The sequence below is a fragment of the Leptidea sinapis genome, chromosome 16 (assembly GCF_905404315.1).
Source record: "Leptidea sinapis chromosome 16, ilLepSina1.1, whole genome shotgun sequence".
In the NCBI taxonomy this organism is placed as follows: domain Eukaryota; kingdom Metazoa; phylum Arthropoda; class Insecta; order Lepidoptera; family Pieridae; genus Leptidea; species Leptidea sinapis.
Genome location: NC_066280.1, coordinates 236,268 through 249,882, shown reverse-complemented (window position 1 = coordinate 249,882; position 13,615 = coordinate 236,268). Strand labels below are relative to the sequence as shown.

Genomic DNA, 13,615 nt, shown 5'->3' with positions numbered 1-13,615 from the left:
TTCAGTAGATCCAGAGATTATTCCCTAGAAAATTGTAATAATGATGATACAAAGTATTTTTTTTTCGTCATTATTCTTTTTATGGTTCAATCGTTCTCCTGTTATAAGTGATGAATGAATGGATGATTCAATGAATGAATGAGTGAATAATTGAATGACGAATGAATGAATGATATATTTATTTATTATAGCCTTATACATTTTAACAGGGCTACTGGTGTTTGAATATTACATAAAATTTAATTAAATAAAGAAAAAGAAACAAGATAGGATTAATAAGTTAAGTTATACATAAACTTAATTAAAATAAAAGTGATGATTTAAATGTCAACATAATAAAAGTGCAAAGCCAATGTACATAACTTTAAAATATCGTTAGCCGTTAGGTAGTCCTAAAAAATTAAGATAAAATTATCACTAAAGAATTCTGAAATATTATAATAGCATTTGTTTATGAGCAACTCATGAGTTCTCCTTTTTAATTTTTTTAAAAGTACTGCTTTTATAGTCGTCAGGATGTTTATGGAACATAGTCATTGCCATGTAGTGTGTACTCTTTCCAAACATCTGTAGCCTTTTAAGAGGCACAACTAGTTTTCTTCTCTTCTACCTTCATCCAACTCATTATAAGTTTTAAAATAGCTTGGATTTTTCTTAACTAGTAATACCAATTCATATATATATATGAATTAGTATTACTAGCTGACCCGACAGACGTTGTTTTGTAGATAAAAAAAATACTGTTTTATAGGAATTTGCCAATAATATTTCAAAACATCAAGAATTATTTCGTAACATATGGTCCTTGTTGTTATAATGAAATTGTTTCACAGCCGAACAGTCAAATCGTGCGTCACGAAATTCTCTCATAGAAAATATGTGCATACAAAACAAATATTGAAAATAAAAATAATTATGGGTCCCAGATCGAAATAAAAACTATCCTATCTCTCAAGTTGGAGCAAACTGCACTCCATGAAGTAATCCCCACTAAAATTCGTTCATTAGTTTAGGAGTCCATCGCGGACAAACAACGTGTCACGTAATTTATATATATTAAGATATAAACAGGGAAAGGGAAGAACACGATATTTCTTAAATAAATCCAGTGGTTGCAGTCCACATAATGCTCTCAGACAGCCTTTTTGTTTTATAAAAACTTTATTAGAAAAACCTAGTAACCCCACGGGATAATGCTATACCTTAGTAGCGATGAAACATACCCTTGGTAGGCTGTTAATGCAGTTGTTCTAACAACTATATTGTGTATTGTGTATAAATTGAAACAAATTATTTTTTATGATGCTCTTACTAATAGGTACGCTTTAGTTTGTAAGGATAGATAGGTACGAATGTATATGATGATTGAGTGCAATATACTCCTATAAATGAAAAAGAACAGTTTATTTCGGTCACCATAAATATGCATATTTTGCGATTTAGAAACGCGTGAACAAGCCACGTAGAGCTTGCCATGGGTAAAATATGGCGTGCCCAAATGAATGCCTGCTACATTTAAGGTTTGCCCCTGCGATTTGTTGAAAGTAATTTAAAATGCAATAGTTAATGGGAATTTAAGGCGTTAATAATTAATAACTCGCCCCGCACGCAATCACCATAGCAAGCCAGCTAACTTTGACGGTTCCAAGTATACATTGGTAAAACCTTTTATTTTTTATCGATAAAAGTAACGTCAATCGTATTTGGGGGGTTTTCTGAGCTTCTGAGAGCTGTGGTACTCCTGTGCTAAAATCCTCCAGAAGCTATTTAATTCCGTCATCCTCGAGGGCAAAACGCCGCATGCATGGTACAGAAGTGTGTGTGTGTACTTCAAAAAAGGCGATAAAACGCATTGAAGAACTTTAGATCCATATCACTTCTGAGCCATGTATATAAGCTGTTTTCCAGGGTTATCACGAATCTTCTCGTGCCTAGTTTCGGCAACTTCTAGCCTCCCGATCAAGCCCCATTCCGAAAATGCTTGAGCACCATATACCACATATATACGCTGCGGCAGGTTATACAGAAGACTATCGACCAGTGGGAGGCAACTTTGCACAGGATACCAGCTAGAATATGGGTACCACAACGGCGCCTATTTCTGCCGTGAAGCAGTAATGTGTAAATATTACTGTGTTTCGGTTTGTAGGGCGCCGTAGCTAGTGAAATTACTGGGCAAATGAGACTTAACATCTTATGTCTCCGGGTGACGAGCGCATTGTAGTGCCACTCAGAATTTTTGTGTTTTTCAAGAATCCTGAGCGGCACTGCATTGTAATGGGTAGGGCGTATCAATTACTATCAGCTAAACGTCCTGCTCGTCTCGTCCCTTATTATCATATAAAAAAAGACTATGCTTGGCATTCGTGGACTAATGTAAAGCCTTTGAATCGATCGAGACCTGAGCGGTGCTTCAGTCCTTCCAGAGGTCCCACATTAATTATCGATATTTCGAAGCGTTGAAGTGTTTGTATGGAAACGCCACCATGTCGCTCCGTCAGCGGGGAGTCAAACAAGGCGATGTCATATCGCCGAAGATCACCGCTGCGGAAAGACTGAGCATCAATATCAACGGCGAATAGATTACTCACCTTCGATTCGCAGGCGATATCGTAATTATGGCTGAGACCATGGAAGACTTAAGCCATATGATAGATGGCCTCACTACAGCTTCCTAAGAAGGTCTCAAAACATAAGAACATGAGCATATCTAAGAACATGGACAATTATGTAAAATTTCCATGTCGCGCTCCCGTAATAATTTGGAACTGTACTCTCGAAATTGTTGATATTGGATAAACAATCCAGTTAAGCAGGTCCAATTTCGCGAAAGAGGTCACTCGTCGAATCCAACTGCAGCGTTTCGGAAGCTCCGTAAAATATTCTCGTCCCAAATATCACTGTTTCTGAAGACGAAGGTTTTCAACAAGTGTGTGTTGCCAGTGATAGCTTACGGTAGGCAGACGTGGTCGCTAGCTATGGGCCTGATGAGAAAGCTCATTGGCACTCAAAAGGCAATGGAGATGACTATGCTCGGAGTTTTCCTGCGAGATCGAATCAGAAATGAGGAGATCCGTAGGAAAACCAAAGTCAGCGACACAGTCCAAAAGATTGCAAAACTGAAATGGCACATAGTTCGACGGACAGATGGCCGGTAGGGTTATTACGTCGTCGAATGGCGACCACGTACCGGAAGACGCAATGTTGGTAGGCCCTCCACAAGATCAAGATCGACGATCTGGTCAAGATCGCTGGAATACGTCGGATGAGCGCACCGCAGGACTGATCGTAGTGGAGATCTTTGGAGGTGGCCTTTGTCCAGCAGTCCATCTTCCGACTGATGATGATGGTTCTAATTATACCTTCATTATTCTCTCTATAAACGAATATAAACTTCTATATAAACGTAAAATAGCACGAGAAATAAAAACTTTAAGGATTTTTTTTAATATGGCAAAGAAGTATGACTTCAAAAGTGCACACACAATTGTTTTTAATATCGTTTATTTTATTCTAAAGTTATCAAAGTTTATAAAAAAATCATTAATAATATACCTCCTCCATATCATCTCCTGATTTGCTGTTTAGAAACGACATTGTCACAATATAGCTCTGTACAAACACAAACGTATTAACTGACTGTGCATAAGTGCAGAGGAATTGCTATATTTATACTCGTATATAATCAGTTGTTATATAAAAGTAAAATTTAATTAATTAAAACAATATATTTTAATTACGTATCACCACACAGAGAGAAAACCTACATCAACGTTGGCGTTTTTAATGACGCTTCGACTCAGCATTGTATTGTTGGAATTTTTTAAAACGAGTGCAAAAGGGACGGATTTGTGGAGTTTCTTGTGCCGTTTCTCTATGGCGGCGCAATCAACCGAGATAAATTTTTTACATAGCATATTTGTATCTTTTTATTTGTCTTTAAGTACTTTTCTGTCATTTTAAAAGGTGATTTTACTTTGCGTCATTCAAAATGGATTTGTAAAAATATACATTTAAATGGAATATATGAATATATTATATCATGGTTATATTCATTAAGTTGTTTAATATATAGGCAACATAGTTCAATATGTTTTTGGTATTTTACATTACCTTAAGCTTTGACATACACAGCCTAAAATTGCAAAATCAATAAATTAATAATAAAGTTTCACGAGAAGAGATTTTGCTCGGGGATTATTGATTCTCACGTAGGAGTGGGGCCCACACCCCATCTCTTATTGGTCTGCTAACACATCTTGTATCAGCTATAATTGTTTTATCCGTCTAATAACATTCTAGACGGTATGTGTGTCCTGCCCATTGCTATTCCAGTTTTAAAGCTAGTAAAAGGTTTTGGTAAATTGTTATATATTTTTTTTAAAAGAGCAAATTTAATAACAAGGAAACTGTTTGTAAAAATGCCAAAAAAAATACCAAATAAAAGCTCAGATAAAACAAAAGTTACATGGAAAATAATAAATAATAAAATCGGCAAATCTCATAGTAGGATATAGAATATAGAATCCGAACATAAATTAAATTTAAATGGATAGATTGTAATATCTTTAAATATTGAAGTAACTTCCATTAAATTAATGATTTTTTCACTAATAATCCTAAAGCAAAAACAAAAGCTGTGAATTATACTCCTTCTCTCACTCAATTACTGTTAAGAAAAGAAAAAAATCCTAAATGTTAGAATATATAACAGTTTAGGTATGATACTTGTAAGAATATTATTAAAGCATTCAAATTACTTCACCTTAAGAAAGCTAAGGATCTCTGTAGAATATATACCATATTCTACAATCGCTGTAATACCATTTCTTAATCATAACTTAAAGGGAAGCCCATCGCAGGGTAGCTAAGCAAGGACTGGTTTAGTCACAGCCATTCGAGGGCTTCCGTTAGTTCTAGCACGCACTGCGAATTTAATTCGCGCGATTTCTACCGCAAACAAACCACGATGCGGATTTTTTACGTGGACGTTACCGCTCAGTCGCGTTTTGCCTATGAGAGAAGGATGTCGTGCTCTTTACCTTCTGTCTTCAAACTAATGATTATATAAATGACATGATGAAGAGAACACACATGCACATATTTAATTTTGAAAGAATCCATTCCAAAATTTAATATATTTCATTAATAATAATAATATAAGCCTTTATTCAGATAGTATCATTTACATATATACTTACAAAGTATCCTTAACTAAGTATCTATCACTATCTGGTTGTCTATTGACAATGGCCTGTTCCAACTTCTTCCACTCTTTTCTATATTTAGCCAACCTATACCATGTCTTGCCTGCTATCGTCCTAAGTTCCTCTAACCATCTCCTGTATTGTCCCCCCGGTTTCCTTTTTAAGTTTCTGGGATACCAGTCTGTGATACATTTGCTCTATTTGTCTATACATGTGACATTAGTGATTTTTGTTTTCTGTCTTAAGACTGTGTTTCGTACTTTATGTGTTTTATTAATATTCAGCATACTCCTCTCCATGGCTCTTTGGCAAGTCTCTAGTTTTTTAATCTGTCTCTGCGTAGGCGACCAAGTCTGACAACCGTAGGTCAATACGGGAAGTACACAATTATAGAGTTTTCTTTTTATTTTTATTTTGATATCTTTGCTTTTCATTACTTCTTTGAGTCCCCAGTATTTTTTCCAAGCATGTCCTATTCTTGTATCAATTTCTTTGTCTTGATCTTTTGAGATATAACTTGTCCTAGGTAAGTGTATTGATGTACATATTCGATATTGTTATTGCTTACTAAAATTGGTTTTTCTAACCTGCTTGTCATTGCTTTAGTTTTGGCAATATTCATAGTCAGACCCACTAGGTGACTTTGTTTTTCGAGGTCATGTATCATTTCCACTAGTTCCAAATGAGAGGAGGCATAAACTATTAAGACATCCGCAAATCTTAGATTGCTTAATTTTATACCATTAATATTAAGGCCCTTTTCCATCCAATTAAGATTTCGGAAGATTTCTTTTAGAACTGCGGCAAAAAGTTTTGGTTATAGGGGGTCACCTTGGTGTACACCACGCTCTATATTTATTTCTTTTCCTTCTCAGTCTAGCTTTACTTTACTTTGCTTTACTGTTTTTGTAAATATTTCTTATAACTTTGATATATTTGTTGTGAACTCCCTGGTTTTTGAGCGCCTGCCATATACTGTCATGTTCAATTGTATCAAAGGCCTTTCTATAATCTATATTTCTGTATAATATATTTCATTATAGCTATACGTATATACTGTATGGGATAAAGGGGGTCACTTAGATGAAGATTTTAAAATTATGACAATTGACATGGACGCTTTTCTCAGCTGGAAGAGCGCTGGGACGTAACCCTAGAAGCGTCTGTCCTCATCCCACATCGTCCGAATTTCAAATCCACATCTTTAAATTATATTTGTATAGTTATTTTATTTTTATGTCAATAGATAGTCGATAAAATGCTTGCATACCTTTACATACAGTGTACATGTGGATTGATGCAGCTAGGTACTACAATCATCATTCTTTTGAGACTAACTTCCAGCTTAGTCTTCTGTATACAGAATATATTATTTAGATAGATTGATACATTACTACTAATCTATTAATGTGCCTGATTTAATTTCATTATATTATTTTGTCGTCGACACAAGTCGTATGAGTAGTATGGGCGGAACAAAATCCGACAATTTAAAAACAAATCGGTATTTAACTTTTAAACTGTCTTAATTTCCATCCGCATTTTTAGTAAAAAGGTACTTTTTATATTTTTTTCCTACACCAGTATTGGTGACATCATTTGACACAAGCGTCTCGGCTGAGAACTGAGTACAAACTGATTTAAATCGCGCGGAATTTTTACCGCAGTGTGTGCTAGTTGAAACTTACTACGCGGATTTTAATTCGCGAAAATAATCCGCGCAATTCGCAATGCGTGCTAGGCCTTAATGTCCACTAACGTCTCTTCCTTCAAATTATCAAAAATAACATTTCAATGCAATATAGTCATACTATAATACAGATAAGTGTTATTGTTTATTGTATTTATATTGTACATTGGCTATGGTTGCGGCTTAGTTACGCAGATCATTATCAAATCTAGTATATAAAGTGAGTGCATAAACAGTAAAATATATTAATATATTTTCGGAAAAATATTATCTGTAATGAATTTAATTAAACTCCAATTGTTAATTATATTTGAAAATTTTAAGTACACCATAACTCTTAATGTACTTATTATGCTTTGATTATTCCCACAACTTTTTTGTGAAGCATTGCAGTGTGATGCTTCACGCTTATTATTCTAACATAATTTAATTAAACGACAATAAGTAATGTGAGGGCGAACGGAAGGCATTCCAAAATTCATTTTATTTATTGCATATACAATATTTAATTTTAATCTAGAATACTCTAGATGAGAAATTGCGGTCTTTATAACTGAAACTCGTTCGTGGTCTGTAGTGATATCTACCAGATAGGACTTCGCGGGAAGAATGATCTGTTTTTTAACCCACTTCAAAAAGAAGGAGTTTCTCAATTCGATTGGTATTTTTTTATGTATGTACACCGATTACTCGGAGATTTATGATCCGATTTACGTAATTCTTATTTAGTTCAATGCAGAATAGATGCCATTTGGTCCCATAAAAATTTATATAGTTTGGCCCAGTAGTTTTCATTTTATGAACATTTTTTATGAAATTTTTTATATATCTGGATGATATAATTGTTTTTTGTGTTTGGCTTTTTTAGGAGTTTTCATTTAAGTTGATGATAAAAAGTAAAAAAAACTACGTTTAAAAAATCCGACATCAAAAACTGAAAAGTATCAAATAACTAAAAATGTAATATAATACACCTCTTATACAAACCTTTACCTTTAATATTTATAACATACTATTGTTTGTATGAATCAAATCAAATCAAATCGAAATATTTTATTGCAAGTCACATTTTACAGTAGGGTGGTACATTAATGGGTAGACAATATGTGACGCCCTGCAAGGGCACAGCAATGTTATACATAAAATAAATAAGTCTTATACATTTTATACATTCTTATAATATTAAAAATACATTCTTATACTATATTGTAACAAATTCTCACACTTAGTGTAATTAAAAAATTCGGGTAAATCGTAGAAGCATTTTGAAACTAAAAAATGTTTAAGATGTCTTTTAAATACAGAAGGCTTCTCTTTATTTTTAGTATCATTTGGGATGTGATTATAAATTTTTATTGCTATATGGTGAGGGCTCGATGACACTAATGACATACTTGTTTGGAGAATTTTTAATTTGTTTAAATTTCTACATAAAAATGTGCTACATATTGATAGCTTTTAAGTCGGTGGTTTTTTTGTGTTACATTTGTTTTAGATACAATATCTTTTTTGGAATAGGATAAACCAGTTGCTAAACTATGCCACCGTCGCCCACGCACCGGAGGAGTTGGTAGTACTTCTTTAGGTATAGGTTCCAAAACGACGGAGAAACATGGCTGCTGTAGGAATTTCGTTTACATATCATTCGCAGTCTGATAACGGAACGGCAAAAGTGTGCTTAAAGACAATGTAATCACACTTTTCTCCTTAGTCGTGTGTCGACTGTGTGTCAATCAACAAGGCTAGGTGTGCTATAAAAAGTGCTTAAATAATACATTAACGACTCAAAAAAAACATGGTGTGACTTATCATCGGTAAGGTTATTTCATTTATAAAAGATTGATATTTTTTTTCTTTTAATATGGTACAATATTATTGACAAGTCCCCAGACAAGACCCGCTTGTCAGAATGGGACAGATGAAAGAGCACAGTCAGAAATGAAAACAATAAAGTCGCTCTCTTTAACCGACTTCAAAAAAGGATGAGGTTCTCAATTATTCGGTATATTTTTAAGCTTGTTACCTTAAAACTTCGGCTGGCTGAACCGATTTTGATAATTATTTATTAACCGACTTTAAAAAACTCTATACTCCACTTACTGTCCAAATCGAGTTCTAAATTCATTATGCAGCTAAAACTGAAATAGTGTTTACATTGCTGCCTTGACCAATAAAATTTGAAAAAACTGGAGTAAACGCAGAAATGTATAGACATTGCGGTCGAAGATTATTATGGCATGTGCCATATTTCGCCTTTGATTTTGTATGAGGTGCATTGTCTATATTATGTATAGAACCAATATTGAACGTGATTGGCGGTGCACAAAATATTTTGACGTATGATTCGTTCAAAGTGCAACGTTTCATCATAATGGGAGCATAGGTACTGTGATGTGTCGGAAAGTGAGCGAATGAACATTTCAGAGTTCATCATCATTGGATTTGACATTAATCTTGATTTTAATCAATGTAAAACTGATTTTGGTAAATCTCTAAACTTTTTTTAAAAATTATTTTATATATCTTATATAAGTATCAAAAAATAATATAAAGTAAATCTTTTTTTTTCAGGTATTATGTTTGCATCGCTTGTTTGTGATATGATCAAAAACTATGAATTGTTAAAACACGTTTGTGTGGGAAAGGTTATTATAGCATAAACGATTTTCTTAATGACACGGACTGGGATAAAGCGAACACCCTCAGGCTCTTTAATTATAAATGTTTATTGTACGATATCACATTGTAATCCATATTTTATATTAAAAAAAAGCCCGCTGAGTTTCTTGCGCCCATTCTTCTCAGGTCTGAGGCAGTCTCTTTTAAATGGGTGGTAGTTTTTGACTATCAATAAGTGATTTTAAATAAAATTATTTTGAATAAAAATATTTGAATTTGAATTTGATCGAATCAGCAATACGCTGTGTAGTGTTGGCTAAATAATGAATAAATTTCATACACGGACGAGTAAAAAAAAAGGACTCCGTGTCACCTACATAACAGTGACGCATCAAAACGAGCCAGTTAACGTGTAAATATATAGCCCTAGCCCTTTTGAAGGGATGACTGAAGAACGAAAAGGTTACTAGGCTATGAAACTTGATAATCTTGTTAACAATTAAGCTATGTAGATATTATCTACTACACAAATTGATTAAATTTTATTGGTACCTGGCATAATAATTTTACTATATCAAGCGATAGAATTTTTAAGATGTGTTGTAGATGGTAAGCCAAAACCAAAAGGAAAAGTCATTACTACTGTTGTTGTAGTTAACCTATAGAGTAACTTGATGAAATGACATTAAGGTATTTGGTTAACCAGCAAAACTAAAATTAAAAAAAAAAATACCCAATAGAGCAGGGATGCTCAAACGGTCGAGAGGTCGATCGCGAGTGCTTTTTAAGTCGATATCGATATAAAAATCCGGTATTATAAACTAAAATCGGTAATTACGTACCATCTTATGAAAAGTATGCTCAGGACATGCAGTTTCATGCAGATACAATTTTCTCAACACTCACAATATAAAGTAGACATTCTATGAATTTGATAGTTGTTTAATAGTATCGCTAACAGTAAGTGCTGAAAGTAAGTAATAAATTTATGCTATGATTTTATATTATGTTAATCGATGTTTAATTTTGTTAATTTGTAGGTTATGAATTTGTCAACAAAATTGCATAAAACTCATGCTGAAGTATGAATGGACATCTTCTTGATCTGCAAGCACAATCATTACCATTACATAATACCATAGATATCTCTGAGTGTATTATTTTGTACATGTTTTATTGAAATTACTTTGATTAAGATAAATGTATCTTTAAGTTAATTAATACACTACTTTTGTAGCACAAAATAATTTATAAATTCAGAATGAGACAAGTATTAATGAGATTAAAAATTTAGGTATAATCCCTAAATTTAATCATAATTAATCATAGCTTAATAAAACATAGAAAACAAGATTTGATTGCAAACTATTCTGAAAATTAAAAAAAATATTTTTTAGGTTGAGATAGTTTGTTCATGTTATCAATTTTAGTATACAAAGGCGTGGGGTGCTATTTTATTATATTTTTATAAAAAGTAATTTATCAAACTGAAGACCTATTTGCAAAATATACAATTAATTTTTCATACGGAACAAACTCTCTGTACTAAAAATTATTCTATACTTTTTAGGAGAGTTTGCAATGAAAGCGATTTTTAGGTACCTATTTAAAACTATAATTTCGTATTTGTTGGCTTCTAGATCTAGAAGGAAAATATTTACTCTAGCTGTATGATATTATTATTAGTATTGTTGTTGATGTTGTTGTTGTTATTGTTATTTTAAACGCAATTTAAATAGCTCACATAAATTGTCTGAAGTTTGCTCATGCGCGACAGTAAATGCAGGTGTAAATTGTAATGACATAAAAAATATGTTCCTGTGATTAGTGATAAAACAAGGAAAATGATGTAGGTATAGATGTTGGACAATGTGTAGTAAATTAATAAACAAAATAATGTGTTTTAGGTACCCATTAGATCCAATACTAAAAAAAATGAATAAAAGCAACAGGACGAACACATATATGGGAACCAAATAAACATGAAAGAACTTCTTCAGTCCACTTTGATAAGACACAAATAATAACAAAAAATATAAAGAAACGCCTCATTGCACCTTGCATTTAAAATGAATTCATGTAAGTGAATAAATTTCCCGTTCTCACCCCTCGCCTCGTCACGTTGCACAAGAGCAACACAAGCACATCTCACTATAACTATATATGTAGTTAAAAACCTACCTTGGCTGACACCGATCATACATCATGTTGTCGTAATAATTTGATTGACTTTTAGGTAGTCTAATATTTTAAAAAATCTTCATTTTACTTAGGAAAACCCAATATTTTTTTTCTTTTTAGTGCATATTATATTGTTTTGGAAAAGTTTTTTTGGAGTCGGTTGCTTTTTATAAATTTCTTTTAGATTTTTAGTGAATCTGAACTACACCAACAAATTTTTTCTGAATAATATGTGGAGACCTATTTTAAACGTGCTGCTCATACGAGACAGCGCTGTTTTAAAGAAACCAACGAAGTCAGGGAGTTACGCCTATCTCAATAGAGAAAATCTATCTCGAGGACAATTTCAAAAGAGACTTGCGAAGATCGCAAAAATAGATAGAACGTTGCATCATGGTGCAATGCAGCAACGAACGTCAGCGCATTGCAATATGATTACAGACAGTTTTAAATTCTGCCACAGATAAGGAGTAAGCTAAGTAAGCCGTTAAGGGTTTCCATTGATCATTATATTCGACCACGACAATTATTACTTGAGAATAAAGGCGTTTCGAAAGATGACTCAAATATCCGGATAGCATAATATAAAATATTCGGCCGAGTATCGTTAATTTGCCCCTAAGAATTGAGGATTTCTGTGAATTTGTGATGGATTCCATAATTATAACTTAATCAATCGCTCGTCAAACTACACTTGAAGTATATCCTTTCCAATAAAAAAATCATCAAAATCGGTTGGCGTCATATTAAATTATTCATCCGTTTGTCGCATACATACTTAATGCAAATTTTAGACTTATATGGTTTTCTCGTGAGTCGTGGAGCATCCACGACACATTGTCAGGACTAGACCAAGTTAAAATGGGACTGGACCACACGGGAACCCAGATGACCCGGTAACAAACATAAAAAGAAATACAGCCGAATAGAGAACCTCCTCCTTTTTGAAGTCGGTTAACAATACGGTTATTAATAAAAATAATTCGTACTATAAATCCGTACCAGAGCTGGTTCTTGGGAGTGGTCTATCATCACGGGCATGATTATTGTCGCCTTTATAAGCATGATAATGTGGTTGATAACTGATCCCGGCGCCAGGCTGTTCTCGTCGAAATCCCTATCCCATATGAAGACTTCCTCATGAAAGCTGAGAAGGACAAGTTCAGCAAGTACATTGACTTGGCTAACGAGATGACCGACGAGACGTTGACTCGACCATCATAGACCGGATATTTCTTAAGGCGGTCTTATAGCGAAAAGCCTCAATATATCAAAAGGTTCACGCTAAGCGATTGGCTCAAATATCAAATACAGACGCCTCTGTCTGCGGCCCTGCCGTTGATAGCTCAGCCCTTGGGCATGACTCCGCTGGCGGCGGCACTCCAAGCTAATGATATGTTGTTTTCGTATTTGTCTAATAATATAAAACATAGTTTTTTTTACATATTTTAAAAACTTAGATTTATGAAAATAAATAAATACATGTGAATAGAAATAACAAATAACACAATATATTTCCTGATCATTATAAGAGTTTAACTGTAGTATATTTAAAGAGGTGGTAAGCGATTTAATATTAAAATAATTTTTGTTATGTTATAGTCTAAGAGCATGTACATTTGTTTCAGGTATAAAATAAGAAAATAAAACTTGTTTCAATCTTTAGCACCGGTCACTACCAATCAAAATAGAATAAATAAATACTCTAAGCTTGGTGGTCTACTTTAACGTGACATTGGCAAACTTGTGCTATAACTTCCACGGGAGCCATAGTAGGAAGAATAGAATAGAATAGAGGGGTAATTTTAGTCATATTAATGATATGACAAAACCTAAGAATACTCCTTTCAAAACTATTGCTATATAAAAGGGGCACGCGGAGACTACTTCTATCACGCAACAGAAAAAACTAGTAGAA

At 33.5% G+C, this 13,615-nt stretch overlaps 1 protein-coding gene across 2 annotated transcripts in view; it reads right to left on the bottom strand.

The window, feature by feature from the left end:
• LOC126968656 (terpene synthase-like) overlaps positions 1–3,631 on the bottom strand; it is a 58,872-nt gene extending 55,241 nt beyond the window's left edge. For both annotated transcript variants that reach the window (XM_050813683.1, XM_050813685.1), the window contains exon 1: positions 3,556–3,631. In XM_050813683.1, coding sequence (XP_050669640.1) covers positions 3,556–3,597 — 42 coding nt within the window. In that variant the 5' untranslated portion in view covers positions 3,598–3,631. The remainder of the gene's footprint in view (positions 1–3,555) is intronic.
• Positions 3,632–13,615: the final 9,984 nt, after the last annotated feature.